The 18,435-nt window shown below is 40.0% G+C and overlaps 1 protein-coding gene across 1 annotated transcript in view; it reads right to left on the reverse strand.

Moving 5' to 3' along the window:
* LOC105011014 (CXADR-like membrane protein) overlaps positions 1-13,678 on the reverse strand; it is a 95,590-nt gene extending 81,912 nt beyond the window's left edge. Inside the window, exon 1 of the mRNA XM_010870741.5 lies at positions 13,207-13,678. Coding sequence (XP_010869043.1) covers positions 13,207-13,237 — 31 coding nt within the window. The 5' untranslated portion in view covers positions 13,238-13,678. The remainder of the gene's footprint in view (positions 1-13,206) is intronic.
* Positions 13,679-18,435: the final 4,757 nt, after the last annotated feature.

Genomic DNA, 18,435 nt, shown 5'->3' on the forward strand with positions numbered 1-18,435 from the left:
CCTGAATACATTTCTGAAATGTTTGAAGAATATAAACCGAGCAGGGCTCTTAGATCCATGAACACAGGTCAGCTAGTAGAGCCCAGAGTCCAAACTAAACACGGTCAAGCTGCGTTTAGCACTTATGCTGTACAAAACTGGAATAAACTACCAGAAGATCTTAGACGTGCCCCAGGTTAAAAACACTTCTCTTCTCACGTGCCTAAACTTAACCACACTGTTTAGCCTTATAGCTTCCTATGTTTTTATCCCATCCTATTTTTTATATGTTTTCTTATTGTATTTTATATTATTATGATGATTCATTTGTTTTGATGTTTTCATTTGACTATTTGTTTTTGTTATTGTACTTTCATACATTTTTCTTTGTAAAGCACATTGAATTGCTTCGATGTATGAATTGTGCTATATAAATACAAGCAAGCAAGTTTATCTGTAAAATTACACCAAACAGAGGAAAAGAAAATTGGTAATTATCCTCCATAGCCATTAACTTAACCAATCATATTTAACACTAACCTTATGAGTAAGGATAAAGTGCCACTCAGTTAGAAATGTCACCCATAGATGTTTATCTTCTGGTCTGGTCTGCCCTAAGATTAATATGTGATTCTTTGTTGGTGGGAGACAGAGAAATGTCAGGGACAAAGAGATATGGAGATTGACAGATGAAGACAATAAAAAAAGTTGTGAAAGAGAGAGTAGGGGAAAGGAAAATACAGAGGGAGATACTGAAAAATATAGTGAATGCAGGTGTTTGTTTTCCAGGGAAAAAGAGTTATGCTGGTACTGGATGCTGCAATGCATCTCCACCCCCCCCCCCCTTCACTGTCTCTCTCCCTTCCGTCTCCCCCCCCCCCTCTCTCTCTCTCTCTCTCCACTGTCTCTATCTCTCTCCTCTCTCTGAGCCCAATGTCACAGTGATAGCTCCATGTTCCTCTGAGGGCACTGGATGGCCACCGTCCATGATGGATGAGCTACACAGGTATGTGCGCACACATATACACACACAGAAACAAATGTACACACAGACGCACACTGACCCCTGCCACCCCACAAACTCACACACACACAGCCCCACACCAACGGACACACTGCCGTGTTTGTGTTGGCGTGCATGCATTTCTCTTCGAATGTGTGTGTGTGTGGGCGTGCGTGCGTGCTTATGTACGTGTAGTACTTATGTACGTATGAAGCAGCAGAGGAGAGACGAAAACACTGGTGAAATATGGACTGTCCCAGTGATTAAGATGCAGCCGAGTCATGGACATACATCAGCCCTGGGAGTAATTCCATTGGCCTGTCTCAGTCCTGAATAGAATGAGTGGGGAACTGTAAGTCTGTGTCCCAAAATTCACACTGCTCTTCACATAGTGCACTTATTTTGACAGCCGCCCTATACAGTATGGTCAAAAGTAGCGCACTGAAAAAGGTAATAGAGCACAATTTGGAATGCACTCCACACCTTTGTGTCTTCTCCTTGTGCTATAGGTTTATGAAATACAGTTTCAGTTATAGGGAGTGTAATAGTACAACCCTTGTTGAGAAATCACTGGAATTGAACTGCAGTGTCTGTGTGGGGCAGTTAAGACTGGTGGAACGGGGCATTGTAGCTTGAATGGAATCAACCGTAAACACATTTTATGTTCTATTCTACCATTTATCCACTGGTGAATGGGTGTAGTGGAGCAAAATCTTGGTTTTTGACACAAACGTTTATGTGTAATATATTACAGTTCAGTTCTGTCCACATTTGTAGAAAGTTTGATGGAACACTGACCAACGTGGCCTTTAACGTGGCCTCACACCTATGCTTTGTGCATTCAAGCACCAATCGCTGTGTGAACAAAGAGTGCAAATGAGCTGTCTCACTAACACTGACTCACAGCATAACAAGACAGTTCCTGAAACAAAACCAGTGCCATGCCAGCATCAGTGGGAATAAAACAGAATCCCTTAATAAAGACACATGGTATTAGAACAGGTTTTGTTTTATTGTATTTTCATGTATTTTTTAGATTGATGGAAAACTCTTAACTTTGTGAGAGATAATGGGCCTACTGTATGTATAAAAATATATGAATAATATCCTACATGTAAAATCATTATAAGTACTTAGACATTTAGGTCCCGGCTGATTTTTGACCTCTGGTGAGAATAAGAACAAAACATTACGAATGTCAAGATAAATGGAATTGCAGGAAATTTGGCCAAGCCAAACTCTGGTTTCAGCATAGCCAGCATGTATTTATTTTTTACATGACTTATCACATTATGGTGTATAAGGTCTAACATTTTATCTGGTTTGGTTATTAGACCAGAAAAGGGCCCCATAACTACTAGAATTATTAACGTGAATATGAGCGCAGGAATATTTCGACAACACTTCCAATCCTAGCAGTTTCTACAGAGTAGCTAATAAACACCCCCTTTTAATTCACAATGTATTCAAATACTCTAGTAGAAAGCTATACCGAGGTTCTGACCACTAACATCGATTGTGCTAGGTTATTGCCCGACCAGCCTTAGTAAGCGTATAAACGATCATTAACACCCATAAGAACACTCTGTGGCCAAAACTGAACCAGCTTCAGAACCAGTGTTGAAAAAAGAGTGAAACAATGCGACAGCCCTGTAAGGTACTTGGGGTGCTACGAGGGCCATCAAATATTTGGTAGCTTCGTTGTCACCAATAAAGTGTGAAAGCACCATGTGCTATTAACTGGGATGATGAAAATGGAATCCCATCTCATGCCTGTGATCTGGCCTCTCCTCTTCTCTGTAAATCCATTCCTACTCTTCTCAGTCCACTGTGCTGTGAAATTTGAGGACAGACACCCGATTAATTTTCAGCCCACTGTGGTGTCAATTCGTCTCCGTCTGTGTATTACAAAGTTGACATGTGCTCAGTGGCGCTGACAAGCAGGCCTCTTCTGACCATGCATGTTGGGATTCCTTCCCATGTCACAGTGGATAAGCTATTGTTTGAGATTATCCAGTCTAAAACATATTGGCCACATTCTGCACTCTCTATCCACCCATTCCTTGACTAAGGAGCTATTTCCTCTGATAAAGCTTATGTGGTTAAGATTTATTTTATCCTTCACATGACTTGAACCAGATTGTCTTATTGAAAAACACTCTCTGTATGAAAGACCTGAAATATACAATGGAAAAGGGATTATGAGGTAATGGATTTATGCAAATGTATGAATGGAATACAAGATAAGACAATAATAACCTTTCCAGAAGAAGTGCCCTCTAAGACAGAAAAAAACTGAAATACATTTGAAAGCGTGACACAGACCCCTGTACAAGACACTGCTTATGCCTAGTCAACATAATTCTATGTCTATAGTGTCAATAATGCTACTACACCTATAGCGCAAATGTTGCTATTAAAACATTAACAAACAGACATTAGGATGAACAACACGCAGAACACAAGCATTTATAATTTGTAGGGAGGGAGATCCTATAAACCTCACCTCTTACATGCCCCGCGGAAGCACAGATTACATCAAAAGAAGGTGCCGGTGTAAATCATACACCACAAAGGAAACTGGGGCTTAAAGATTTGTATGGAGCCAGCCAAAAGATGCAGACACATTTTAGTCATAACTGGTTGGGTTTGATGCTACTTCTAGGAGTTTTTAGTGGATGAAGATGATTTCCACAGAACAATATGTGGTTGAAGATAAAAAAGAAATAACTTCTATTACATTCCAATTTCCAATTACGTCTTTACTACATCTATGCCATGTTGTAGGCTGGCTTTAATTTGCTTTGTCAAACCTGTCTCTCTTCGGGTTCTACAAACAGTTTAGTTTGATAATCTCACCGGAACTTCTCACTCTGATAAAACACTTAGATTTGCAGACTCCCTTCAATGCAATACATAAACTCCTTAAATCAACACATGATATAAAACAGGAAGCTTATTTTGGAATGCTCCAGAGTTGAGGCATGATTTGCAACGTTGTTGGTTTGAGGCCATGCCACAGACATTCTGTTTGTGCATATTTTCGAATGTTATGGCTATGTTGATGATGCTGCAGAAAATACCTTCTGTTGGTCAATGGACCACTACGGCTAGAGAGAGTTGCTAAAGCAGCAGGCATCTATCTCTAAGGCTCTCTCACCCAAACCAGGGTAGGGGAGATTTAATTGGCTTGTTAATTAAATCTGTGGGGATTGTGGCGGGAGGCGGGCAGGGTGGGTCCTGTGTTCCTCACTATTTAATGCCTGGAATGCATCCAAGCGTAGAGGTTAAAAGAGTGGATGGAGTCATCGCTGCCTGGCAATACATACATACAGTATATTTTATATTAACATCTGCCATTTCTGCCCAACAGCAAGACAGTGGCAGGCTCTCATTTTCACCCACTGTTGCACTATGAAATAACAGCCCTAAAATAAGGAGAGCCCCATGAGTTGCTCCTACCTTAGGTGTAATTTTGACTATTTCCCCATTCTATAAATCAGAAATGACGGCTACTACCACAGAAATGATGGCTACTACCACAGTAACTACTTAGTACACAATAACTATAATAACTGAAAGTAATAATTATGCTAACAAGAAACACTATAAGATTTTCCAAAAAAGGGCACAAAGGAAGAACAACAGATGGGTTGTACCAACAGCCTCTAGATGTCACATCTTGAATATCATACCTTAAAGTCCACAAGGAAATGCCTAAAGCAACATCGATTTATTTTTGTTACTCTGACTCCTTTAAATGGCATGTCTTTTCCTAAATGTCACATTTTCTGTGAACACAAAGAAAATGTAGGTATCTGAGAGGGACCACAGCCTTTTGTGTTCTCCAGAAGCTGTGTACACTGCAGTTAGCCTGTCAGAGAACATGATCACCAAGGTAAAGAGGGCAGGAATAGACACAGGAGAGACAGTGAATGAATAAACAATGGTTGAGGTGGGTAAAGTGAAACATGCGTTTAAACTTCACACATTTCCGTTAAATCCCAAAGCAGGCTCAATTTGTTACTTCTATAAAAAGGAGCAACAGCACATAAACACAACAGCTCTGCAGAAACTCATGTCAGGCCCAAAGGAGATGCTAGAGGAGCACATGCCGTTTTTTCTGCTGACCGAGGCCTCGTTATTTCAGTATGGCTCCATTGGAGAAAATCCTTGAATGAGACCCTTTAATCGCATTCCTTAAGGTTTTTCTAATTATGACTTTAAGGACCAATCGAGGGCCGGTGCGATGCTTGCCCAGAATCCAACCACCACACCACGGAAACATAACACCAGTGAAGATACACATCTGCACGTCCAGCATGGTGGAAAGGCTCCATTTCACCCCGAAGTAAAATGTAACGACTCGTAAAGCAACGGGAATGGCGCTGCCATCTGTTTGGAGACGGCGAGATAGAGGAGAGGGAAACAATGGGGTGACTGTGAGAAGCCTACTTCAGCAAAGTTATCTGCAGTATAAGCATGGATTTTTAAGTCTAATAATGTGGGACTTAATATCCCAGCCCAAACAGGATCAATCCCATTCCCACTGTGTTTACTTTTCATTTCCACAGAAGGTTGAGGCACTGGTTGGGGAATAAATGGCACTATGGTTGTACATGTAACACATTTTGCCTTCCAAAAAACCAAAGTTGACTCCCTGAGCACAGCAGAGCGTCATCTTCGAGGCTCTGCTTCTGAAAGGAGAACTGAGAATAACATGTGACGCATGCAGTGCCCATATTAAGACAACCTCACGCTGAGAGTGAGACTCTGCTAATATGGACACCACTGATGCTGTTTCAACTAGTGCACTTCTCATAATGCCAAGGTCTCAAGCCAATTAGAAAGTGAGTTCCTAATCTTAAAATGAAACCTAACAAAGCGATAGACTACTGTACATAATACTTCATCAAATACGCTGAAGTGTCACTGATGTTTTTAAGCCAACTAATTAATAAACAGCAATGGAATGAATTATAACACAATCTATCATCCATTATATTTGACTTTCATGGATATTTACTTCTGTAAGTATTTTGGAATGATCATGTTTCATAGTTAAGTTCAAACCCACCAGAATGATAGTAAATCATGTTGATGTGCACACAAACACACATACAAACACACATGCGAGAGAGAGAGAGAGAGAGAGAGAGAGAGAAAATAAATGCATACATCTGCAGGGTGGCGTTGTTAATGCAAGACAAATATTTGGAAATGAACATCAGCCTTATTTTTTTCACTATGAAAGCAAATGTGCACATGGTTTGAATTAAAGTAAACTCAAACCATTCAAAACATTTCCCAACACTTAAGTAGAGACGTGAGTTCTTTGTCCTCTGCACTCTGAATCTGTCTGTAATTGAATCAATCATACCTAAAATTGATGGGGTCAGGGAACCGCAAGAACAATTCTATGCATTATTGGGAACTCTATTAGCTGACACCATGACAAGAGCGTGTGGTGTTTATGCACACAACATAAAAAAAGACAGACATTAAATAAAGACTTCAAAGACAATTATTTCAGGTTCAATTTACAAGACAGCAGTAGGCAATGCAGATATTTTAAAAGGACAAAGAAACACAGTGATGAGTAAGGCAATTCAACAAACATGTTAAGCCTACATCACTAAAGTGTCTTGTCGACAAAAAGATAAAGAGCATCCAGTGTCATATCATACAGAGCATCCATCGAGAACCTACCATATATGCAGAAATCCCATGGTCCAGGGCAACTATACATGTAATCAAGATTAGTTAGCGTCATTCCATAACGAACCATATGGGGCACATGAAAGAAATCTATTCCAAAATCTGACAAATGATGCACAGCTTCTTAACACCAATACAATAAAGCACTTTCAAGCCTCATTCTTTAACCACTGGTACATGTTTTAAAAAATATGAGGAGATTCTTGGGTACATAGAAGGGTAAAACAGAAAAGGGTAGATGACAATTTATACAGACTTAGAGCCTATTCAGGTTGCAACGACTGACATAAAAACTATTTCATTTAAATTACAATAACATGATGAATCCAGTTTACATTCTGGCACCTCTCTGCCCACCGGATCCACCTCTCTTGTGGAGCACATACCTCGCAATTTACAAATGAAGGACTGGTGCTGCCTTATAGAGCTAAGATTTGGATTAACTGTCTTGATCAAGGATGGAAGAACCAATATTTAATGTGACTGGCTTTGAGATTGCAAGGCTATCTACTAACAATAATTCTGGAAAAACTGCAATTAAATAATTCAACAAAATTATTAATTTAGGTGCATTATTATAAGGGTTAGAAATCACCCATAGCTAAAGACAGTAATTACATGAAGTGAACTAAACTCCCTTTGCAAGTAAACAATATGTAGGAATGTGAACATTGTGCCATCTAAATGTTTCCAGTTAAATAAACGTAAGGTTTTCACAGAAACAACTTTATAGACAGTTCCCAAAAATGTGTCTTACCAAGTGAGAACCACAAATTGTCTGCTTCTAAGATATCATCAATTAGCATTTCTCAATGGATATGCATCAGAAATAGTTTTCTGGATCTTATCACTCTCCTTTAGATGAGCTTGTTCAGGAAGATTTTAATAATGTTCTAATTTGAAATATCCAGTTACAGAGCATTTCTAGAAATATTTCTATGCAACCTTATGGTATTAGGGGCCTTTGTTGCACATTTGAATTTTGCAAATCTTGTCTGAGCTAAATGAGCTTTGCTTGGATATATGCACACTTTCCACAACTTTGCTAAGTGTATCAGTGCATCAATGATGTATCAAAATAAAGCAAAAATGTGGCAAACAGGTCAAAATATATTTTTAACCAATCCACTCAGGTAAAGTTAGGACTAGAAAATTGCATGTCTGTGCTACTTGGCCTCCAGTTTTAGCAAGGCTCACTTTTCTCCCTCAGGTTATCCATTCTTTTCTCCATTCATGCTATTTTGGAGCAGTGCCACAGTAGGTGGTTGCCGCATGTTTGGCTGTGATGGACCAAATGTGCGGGCAGCGAGGGCTGTGTGTGTGTGTGTATGGGAGCAGTGTCACTGTGATTTACGTCAGCTGGCTGAAGTTACTCTCTGTGGGGGGGTGTCCCCCTGTTGTGCAGCTTTGTGCTAATTAAAACCGAGTCCCCCCACCCACAATAACCAGATCCTCTTTTCCCCATGTACAGGCAGCACCCTTTGGTCCAGCCAACCTGGAGAAACACTCACCTGAGACTGAGGTGGCCTTGGTCATGTGAAAGATGTTGTTTACCATTACAGCAAAAACCATGTCAGGAGTCAGGATTGCAGCATAACGCAAACTCCTTTAACAACCTTCTAATGAGATTTATAATGAACCAGAGGTGACTGCTTCAGAATCTACCACACACCATAGATTTTATCGATTTTTCCATTTGTCACTGGTATTACAATTATTCCTGTTTTGATTGCAGCCTAAATGAAAATAAGGATTCCACCATGTGCCGACCATTCAACATGCATGGACTTCAACTGGGACAAGGACCTTTAAAAGGGCCCTTAATATTATTTTTGTTTTGATTTGAGTGACACGTGCCTAGCGACAGTCCACGAAGCGCACAGGAATGACGCAAGCACCCCAGTGAGGCTCTAGCTATCTGGAACTGGCCCGTGATTGAGAGGCAAAGTCAACAGTGATATCTGTCTCACTGTAAGACAATAACAGAGCTACTATCTAGAGCCACTTGACTAGAGCTTTCACCCAAGAGACAGAGTAGGGAAAAACAGAGAGAATGACAGAGACGCGAGGAAAAAAGATCAGAAAGGGGACAGAGAGAGAGAGAGAGAGAGAGAGGACAGAAAGAGTGAGTGCCTGTGATTTGAGGCCAGAGCAGCATAGCAAGATGTCACTTCCTAACCTCTGGCTCTAGAGTCTAGAAGCTCGTGTCATCTCTACACTTGACTGATACTTTGCCCGCCTCTGGAGATGTTCTCTAAATATAACCTAGACTAGGGACGGATATTTTCTTTCTGTTTTTTTTACTTACTGTTAGCATTCAACTTGATAGATCACATGAAGGCATACACATGCATAGGGGCGGAAGACAGTCTGATGGTTAGAGTGTTGGGACATTAACCGAAAGGTTGCAAGTTCAAATTATAGACCAAAAGATGTGAACAATATGTCACTGTGCCCTTGAGCATGGTACTTAACCCCATTTGCTCTTGTAAGTCATTCTAGTTAAGAGGATGTGCAAAATGACAAAAAAAATCAAGTGGTAGAAGTAATTCTCTGAGGTATGGTAATGTGTGAGTTGTGGGACTCCATTACTACAAGTTTGATATTTCATACTAAGGTTTGAATGGAAAGAGGGATGAACAAATATAAGGGAAAAGCTAAAATCATAAAGGTCAACATCTAAGTGTTCTAAAAATAGAGTGTGAAACAGCAGCAAGTCACTGGGCGAGTGACAAATCCGAGGGGAGAACTGGCTGGGGAGCAACACTGACTGCAAGGAGAAAGGAGACTCATTTTCCCCATCAGCTCCCTGACACATGAATGGTGCCAGGGTTATTCACCATCCCAGTCAGTCATCAAAAACTAAAATTCCAATGGAGGCCGTCAGCTTGTTCCAAAAGGGAGGTTACGAAATTCAATGTGAAAGGCTTGTTATAATGTACTCCACTGTATTTCCCTAATCATTTGGGTTGAAGCATCCTGGACATAACAGATAATAATAACATTCAGCCATGTTTGGATATGTCCATTTCCAGCAACAGTTTTTTCAAGAGTTATCCATCTGGGTTAATCCAATTGGGTAGGAAAATATTATAGAAACAAAATGAAAAGAAAATGAATTCCATTCAAGTGAACAATACGTCTTTCTATTCATTATATTCCTCGAAATGTAGTCCTATCCGATGAGGTATATAATTTCTGAAATAAAAACGTCCTTGAGTGGTGAGACTATGACCACCCTAGATGAAGTAAGACAAGATGAGCATCATTTTATGTGCAGGCTAACCTATATCAAAATACATTCTCATTCTGATTCCCCATTTTAAGAGGACAGTCTAATATCATGTCTACTGACAAAAATAAAATAACAAAGGAAAACATAATTCTGTGACAATACTAATTAATGACAAAGTTGGATAAGCAGAACCTTCCACCAATGCTTATTTTCTCACCGATTAGCTACTTGCTTTGTTTGATATGCTCAGAGGCAAAATGACTACCATGCGGCAAAGCATGTTCTATCTGCCGCTTGGGCTGGGTTGCATGGTCTGTCTAACTCAATGCCATAATGCAACTAATGGAAACTCAGTCTCATCACCCTATGGACAAGCAGGCTAACTGAGGCGGCATGTTCTGCTCTCAGTCCGTCCCGACAGTTCAGCCGGACATCCCTAAGATTGGGGTTCTCAGAGCATCACTGACCCAACAAAAAACACACATAAAAATAATTTAGTTCAGGGTGACTAATGCTGCTTTCTGTGATTTTGCTCAATCCCAAATAAGTGAATGAGGTCGCCTTAGTGTGCAGGTTTAGTGTAGATTGATGGCATTATAACAGTGCTTCTTGCAGCTACCTAAACTACAGCCTACACTAAATGAGTGCCAGGGAAAGATGATGCAATGTCTATGGCTTGCTGTTTTCAGAAAAATTTATAGCATAGAATTTTGATTCTGCATACTTTTCACATACCATAACTAAATAAAACATAGGGTGCAATGAGGAACAGTCATTAGAATAGTCCAAGACGGTTAAATAAATAACAGACTTAAAACCAAAATTATGCAAACAACATTGTAATTTAAATAGGAAAGGGAGATTGTAATAAAAAAGGAAAAAGGTAGGTGTGCTTGCTGCTCTTTAAGTATTTATGGTTTTGAATTAGTAGTGTGGAAGTGGTGGCAGTGGTAATTTAGTTATTATAGTATATGTAAGGTTACTAATTGGGTTTTCATTGGCTGTGTGTTAGTTATAGTATTCCAGGGTGGTATTTAGATGTTGAGTTATTATAGTGGGTTATAGTGGGCTAGTACAGCCAGTGTCATGAATAACAATTGCTCCCTTACACTTAATAACTGCTTAGGCCACCATGCAATCTTTCACCTTGCTGTACAACTTATCTACAACATCTGTCACCTCACTGTAAGGGAAAGTTGTTGAGCACTTTCATTCTGAACTGCTTGAACTCAGCTACATTTTATTATTTTTCTTTGCATGAACTGCTTGCTGAAAGGTTCTGCCACAACATCTAAATTGGACGCATTAGTATCTCAACAATAGATGAAACTGTCGGAGTTCTTCAGAATACTTTGATACAGAGTAAAATGCAAGGTTCCTTCATTTTATGCAAGTTCTATCCATGTTCTGAGGAAGGAAAGTATGTCCACAGCAGGCCCCCGTGTTTCAAAAATAATAAATGACTCAACTTTGCCAAAAAGACCTGGAAAATTGTCAAGATTCCAGTGAGAATGTTCAATGGACAGGGGAGTCAAAAGTGAAAGTTTTGGACAACAACGTTCCTCTTTTGTCTGGCAAAAATCAAACAGATCATTCCAAAAATAGGTCAAGTATGTTGGTAATAGTTTAATGGTTTGGGCATTCATTGCTGCCTCAAGACCTGGACAACCCACAATCATTGAATGAAACATGACCTCTGTGTATTACAGAATTCTAAAGGTGTATGGAAGGAAAACAGAGCTAGACCTAAAATGCCCATCTGAGAGCATGACGATGGATGAAAAAGCAAGCAAGTCTGCAAAATTTGACATTCTGGGATGGTGTTTTGGCTATGTCCAAATCCAGCTGCATTTCAGAAACTGAAAAGACAAAAAAATTATGAAAAAGGTGTCATTCATTCAGGGTTGCTTCCTCATGTTTTGGTTTCATTGATCTGATCATACTCAGCAATAAATATGCAAAGGTCAATGGTTTATCCACATTTTATTTTGTATGCCTAAGAAGCATTTATAGACCTTAAAAATGTAGAAAAACGTACAGCAGTACAAACAACACCAAAAATATGTTAACAAGCAATCTCAGTTGCTGAAGTTTACTTGATACATTTTCAATATTAGTTTGTTGTTTGTACCTTAAATTATTTAAGAGCAGTGGCAAACCCACATATTTCTTATTCAAGCTTATGGACATTTTATGCATACAGTTTAGTATCGCTGGATTGTATAAAAATTGTGTATAAGTGCATTATTTTCCAGATGAATCTGCATATGTTAAAGTTCTAATGTCAATAAAACGTTTTACTTTCATTTTTAAGCTTACTGACCAGTACATGACCAACCTGAATGTGTTGACATTGTTATGATGTTGATTAAGCAGTTTTGACACAACAGCACAATAAAAGTATGAACAACGTCTTAAGTTGTGCTTAGTTTTCCGTCCTAACAATTATGATAATGTTCAAGCAACTTCGGTTGATGACAGGGCCATCTAATAAAAAGTATTAACGGTATCTGAAGTTGTGTATGCTCTGTAATTATCAATACAGTTTTATTAGCTGACCTTATCTGATTGTCTGACCCCACGCAAAAACAACAAAAATATAGGCTATAGATATAAATAGCTGTATGTTAGGCCTAATAATTACAGCTCAATAATAAATCAAATTATTAAGTAGACTGCAACTACTCCTTATACATGGAATATTGCCTAATAGCCTACGCATAGCCTAGCTCTTGGATCTAACGGACTGCCCAACGGAAATCAATTGTGATAAGCTATCATTCCAAAGTTCTTTCAATCACCAATACACTACGCCACAGAAGCTTTGCAAAAGACTAAAACATAGGCATTTTAAGGTGTGTTCAAAATACCTGTTGGACACTCAAATCAAAGGAATTTAAACAAGCATTGCCTCTTCAGTTTAAGTGTAGAATCGACTACGTAATGATTGGATAGGGTAAATAGATCCTGAAGGATATATTTCATTTAAATTAGTAAAAAAAAAAAAATACAAAAGTTACGACTTCAGATTTGGTTAGGATGACCGGAAAGTTCTTGTGGAAGACCTAGCCACGTCTTTAACTGTGGCCGCATTGTGGAAAATCATTTAGAGGGATTACGTAGTAAACCTATAATTTAAATTGCTATAAAGACCATAATCTATAGGCTAACGTAGACTAAACTACACCATGTGTAACATTGATTGCGCTACAATTCAGCACATATATTATATAATTAATAATACGGCGCGTGGCTCATGTACTGAACTTACCCAGGAACAATGTGCGAAATGAGCCAGACATCACGACTCTCAGCTGGAGCGAAAATTCCACACAAACGGGTAGGAAACGACGTCTTCTTACTTTTCATAAAACGAGTTGAGGTCATATACCTGTGCTCCCCAATGAAATTGATATTGTAATAGAGCGATTGAATTGAGTGGTTCTGTACCGCATGTCACACGTTCTCCCAATGTCCTTGTGCTCATTCAGAACCTATAACGGCACCTTTTCATTTTTTTCTCACGGAACACCCCTGTAAATTACAGTTCCAGTCCACTTCACCAAGGAAACACGTCTCGCAGAATCGGTACGTGTCCCCTTCGCTCTCTGCTCCAGATAAAAAACGATTGCAATAGGTGTGCACGTAGCCCAGTGAAAAGGGGGACCTCTATAGTTGCGAACGCACGCATGCCCTTGCGGTTCCAGCGCGAGCGTCTTCAGACCAACATATTCCTACCGGACAAGCAGCGAGAAGATGATTGGTCACCCTTTATCACATTTCCAGGTACGGTACTACAGCAGCATCACGGTGAGGAAAGAGTGCTGGAGTTGGTTTGGCTGCAGTGGATCGCAAACGAAACCCTCGCAAAAGAAATGTGCACAATAACGTTACTAAATTCTTCCATAACAAATCCTTCAACCACATGTTCGGGCCTAATTTAAAATGAGAGAGTATATGTCAATGTGAAATCCCTGGAAAAGTAAAATGTACAAATGTAAACCTTTCTTTGAAAACAATGTAAATGCATATATGCCTAGACCTATTGATGACTCACTCGATGTTCAGTTGTCCAATTCGTTCATTTTCAATCGGCTATAAGAGACATATTTTCGTTTCTAGTGGTGTATTCGAGCTGCCCATGTGCCAGTAACACAAGATTGAATTGAGGGGAAATGGGGTCGGTGTGTTACCAATCACCAGGCAGATTTCAGGTCACTGTCAGTCCCTATAGTGAAGTACAAAAATGCCACTGTGATCTATGGGAGTCTTCTGAAGCACGCAATTCTGCTCCATAACCTGTAGTCAGCTCCAATAGAGTGAGGGGAATGATATGCCCAAACATAAGCAGATTAGGTATTGATTAATTGGAAATAGTAAAAAGTGGTTGTCACTTTCCTCAATTCTAATTAAAGGCATACACACTTTAGTAGAGTCCTTTTTGGATGATACTCTCACCTGTCCCCAGTAGTTAATGTGGGGAAAAATGGGTGCTGAGCCCCGAATGTATTGTGATCCTAGCAACGCCTCTGGTATAAAGCAAGGAAATTTAGGGTGAAAATAAAGCAAGCTGGCCATCCTTAGCTTCTCAAAACGTCATATGATGCAATCTTGTTTGTTATGAAAAAATACACCCTTTCAAAGATGATTGTTCTTGCTTGTGTAATCTACACCACTTTACCAGTTGGATATGCCGTTTGAGTGTAGTCACTCCCATCAGCTAAAAAGAGATTATCATCATGATTTGGTCACACAGAAAAACAGCACAGGACTAGGGTTGGCTACCATTTCACAATAGCCTGGAATATCAAATTTTTAGGTCTACTTCTGAACAAAATTAATGTTTGAAAAAAGGCGACAGTCTTGCTGTTTTTTGTTGTTTGAACAGTCAATGAAAATATATTGGGTTATTCATTTCTAACAAGCTACTTTAATGTAGCCCAGCCTTTCGCGAATCACAGACTTGTTCCTCTGGAGGCTGCTTGTATAAAAAGATTGACCTTTTTATTTAAAACAAAAAAACATATTACAATTTCTACTACCCTAACATCACAATTAGTTGTTTTAATATTTCCCAAACATGGTCCATCAAGCAATTTAATTATTGTATTTTATGACACATTGGGGCTATTGGTAACAGTGCTGTTTAGAAAAAAGGTTTTATCCTTTAGTCTACTCCCATGGTGTTAATAAAGGCACATAATTAATTAAAAGTAGGGAAACCAAATTGAAATCTGTAGGATTTAGGTGTAGGAACTGCCATGCATTCAAGGGCATAAGAACTGCCATGCATTCAAGGGCGTAGGAACTGCCATGCATTCCAGGGCGTAGGAGCGGAGTGAGAAGGGGAATTCTCCCACTAATGTTAGAAGTGGGTATATTGCTTCCTTCCCCGTAATAAGAACACTTGGTGAACACATGCCCCCCAAATATCTAAATCCCTTGCTTGCATTAGAAGCAGGGCTGCGGACAGACTTTTCGAGGGGCATGGGCCGACATGAAAAAAAAGGGGTCCCCGGGTATAAGGTGGCAGCGAAAAAAAGACATTGGGTTTGTCAATAACTTCTATTTGTGACAGTCCTCACCATGTCAGTAATCATACTAAATATTCCGCATTCAAAATAATTTAGAACTGGGAAATCGAAAATGTCAGGGCTGTGAATAATAACTGTGAATTCTGCAAATAAACAAGCTTAGACTCTAACACACCATCCATCTTGGAATTTTCAAATTTACCACTTTTTTTCATTTTGAACTTCACTGTCATCATGCTTTTACCTAATTACTTTCCCACTTACGAATAGTTTTGAATGTGTCAATAGCTTCTAATCTCCCAATGTTCGTTGCTGAGGAGAAGCCTAGCAACACCAGAATAAACAAGAACAAAAGCTGAACATGATCTTAAATATATGTTGACTGAATTTGGCCTGAAATAGCACAGGGCGGAAACAAAGACCGGGGCTCATTAAAAATGTATCAAGGGTGTATCGGCCTTTGTGTTTTCCCCAGCTCAGGGATTCTCAGTGTGGCTCGATGAAAGCAGAAGACATTACCATCACTCCCAATAATGTGTCATTAAAGCTGCACTTATTACAGAACAATCATTACAAAGTCCAGCATCAAATTACTACTTGATTATCCTAACATAACAAAACTATATATTTTCTGAACTGACTTAAAAGTAGTGTGCAAAAAATGAAATGCAAGAATGAAAATACGATCGCCATTGTTTTTGTGATGTGTATACAACTGTTCTGGAATAATAGCGTGTCAACATTTGGAGAGATGAAAAGCATCAACTGCAAACAATTGCAATTATGTGTGTGTCATTACTGGTGTTGCATCAAACATATTGGTCCACCATTTGTTTGTGCCATTAGGGGCAACACAGACTGGCTACACAGCATTTTCAGTAGTCACAATTTAGTTTTTGGGAAATTAAATTGTATCTGATTAAAGTTGACTATGGTGTCTTACATTGTAGCCTATTTTGTTCAGGCTGTTGGTCACTTGCTTGCAAGGCAATAAGCCTAACACAGATGGACCAGAATCAAACGCTGTATGCAAGTAGTGCTAATGGGAGTTGGAGGGGCATTGCTCGTAGTGTCAGTCACATTGTAATTAGTTTATTATTTCAGATGTCTTTTGAGAAGACTGCAATAAAGAAAATATATATAGAGAGGGGCATAGGATTGATTTCAAATGTGAGTAGGACAAATATTTGTTGCAAATACCCAAGGTTTTGGAATGGGATGTCCAACAAGCTTATACAGGTAAACAGAAAAAAATATATATATAAAACTACTAAATATTACTTAGTTAAGCTATTATCTGTGATGTGTGCTGTTAGTGAAGCGTTACTACACAGACCTCGGTATTTCAATGTGTATGGCTGATATAATGGGATCTACATGTACATTTTGCCTCCCACAACCCTCTGGCATGACTACACTCAACATCCTTCTGGTTCTGCTAACATAGTTATGTGAGCATTCAAGATATGGGCTGCACATTATAACATAAATTATTTTGTTTAAATTATCCACTTTTATAGACTACTGCCATGTAGCAGCATTTCACCTCAGCTCGATGGTTGACCTTTTCTCCCTGGCTGTCTAATCCTGCTGACAGGAACCCCTGTCATGGTCACCGTCTGATCCTGCTAAAATGCAGTACAGAATATGACATGAACAGCTTGATCTACATTGACGCCTGCAGAATCTGATGGCAATGTTTGATCTATAAGATCCACATTAGGTTGAAATGTCAACTGCAGCTACCAATGTGGGGAACTACATGTAACATTAGCCACGTTTTCACGATATCAACTATTAGGCTAGTTAGTTATCTAACTACACTGCTCAAAAAAATTAAGGGAACACTTAAATCACACATCGGGTCTCGATGAATGTAAATCACCTACTGATTGAGGGCTGGATTGAGACTCACACTGAAAATCAAAGTTAATCACAGGCTGTTCCTGTTAGAGTACGTCTGACCCAGAACGCAGAGAAATCACACAGACCACGTAAGGTAGGTTAAAAAAAAAGGTTTTAATGGAGAGCCAGGGTACTCCGAGAATACTGTGTAGGCAGGTCCGAAGCTGGGGGAGAGCTGACGGCGAAGGTTGGGTGGTGAGGCCAGGAGCTAGTAGGCGCAGCAGAGGAAGCAGCAGGTCTGATCAGGTAACAGGAGAGAAACACAGGGTAAGTACAAACTCAGGGAACAAAGGCAAAATAGAGCGCACGAGAATACACGGATGATAATAGCAAGTAGCAAGTAACTAGAACTGACAGCCAAGTACCACATGGGTAGTAGATAACGAACTGGCGCCGAAGAGGTGATCAGTCCGGGTTTAAATATAGCTGGAGTGAATCATGTGGATGAGGTGCAGCTGCGAAGAATGGCTCTGCAGTGAAGACTCTGCCACGCCCCTTGCCCTACTGAACACACCCCCAGCACTCCAGGTGAAAAAACAAATAGGGACCGAACCACCTGACTCAGGGCGGAGGGGAAGCAACCCGTAACAGTTCCAACCTGCGTGAATTTCATCAAGACAACTCATAATGTAACTCAGTAGTGTGTATGGCCCCACGTGCTCCTGATGAGACAGCGGATGGTGTCCTTGGGGGTCTTTACCCAGGCCTGGATCAGGGCATCAGTGAGCTCCTGGATGGTCTGTGGCGCTACTTGGCGGCGTCAGATCCACCGATGCATAATGTCCCAGAAGTTCTCAATTGGATTCAGTTCTGGGGAACATGAGGGCCAGTCAATGTCGTCAAAGCCTTCACTGCTTACACACTCTGGCCACAAGGGGCTGGGCATTGTCCTTCACCAGGAGGAACCCAGGGCCCACTGCACCAGCATAAGGTCTGATGTTGGGTCTGAGGATTTCATCCCGGTACCTAACTGAAGTCAGGTTATCGTTGGCTAGCACATGGAGGTCTGTGTGACCCTCCAAGGATATGCCTTCCCAGACCATAACTGACCCACTCCCAAA

The sequence above is a fragment of the Esox lucius genome, chromosome 7, assembly GCF_011004845.1.
Source record: "Esox lucius isolate fEsoLuc1 chromosome 7, fEsoLuc1.pri, whole genome shotgun sequence".
Classification (NCBI taxonomy): domain Eukaryota; kingdom Metazoa; phylum Chordata; class Actinopteri; order Esociformes; family Esocidae; genus Esox; species Esox lucius.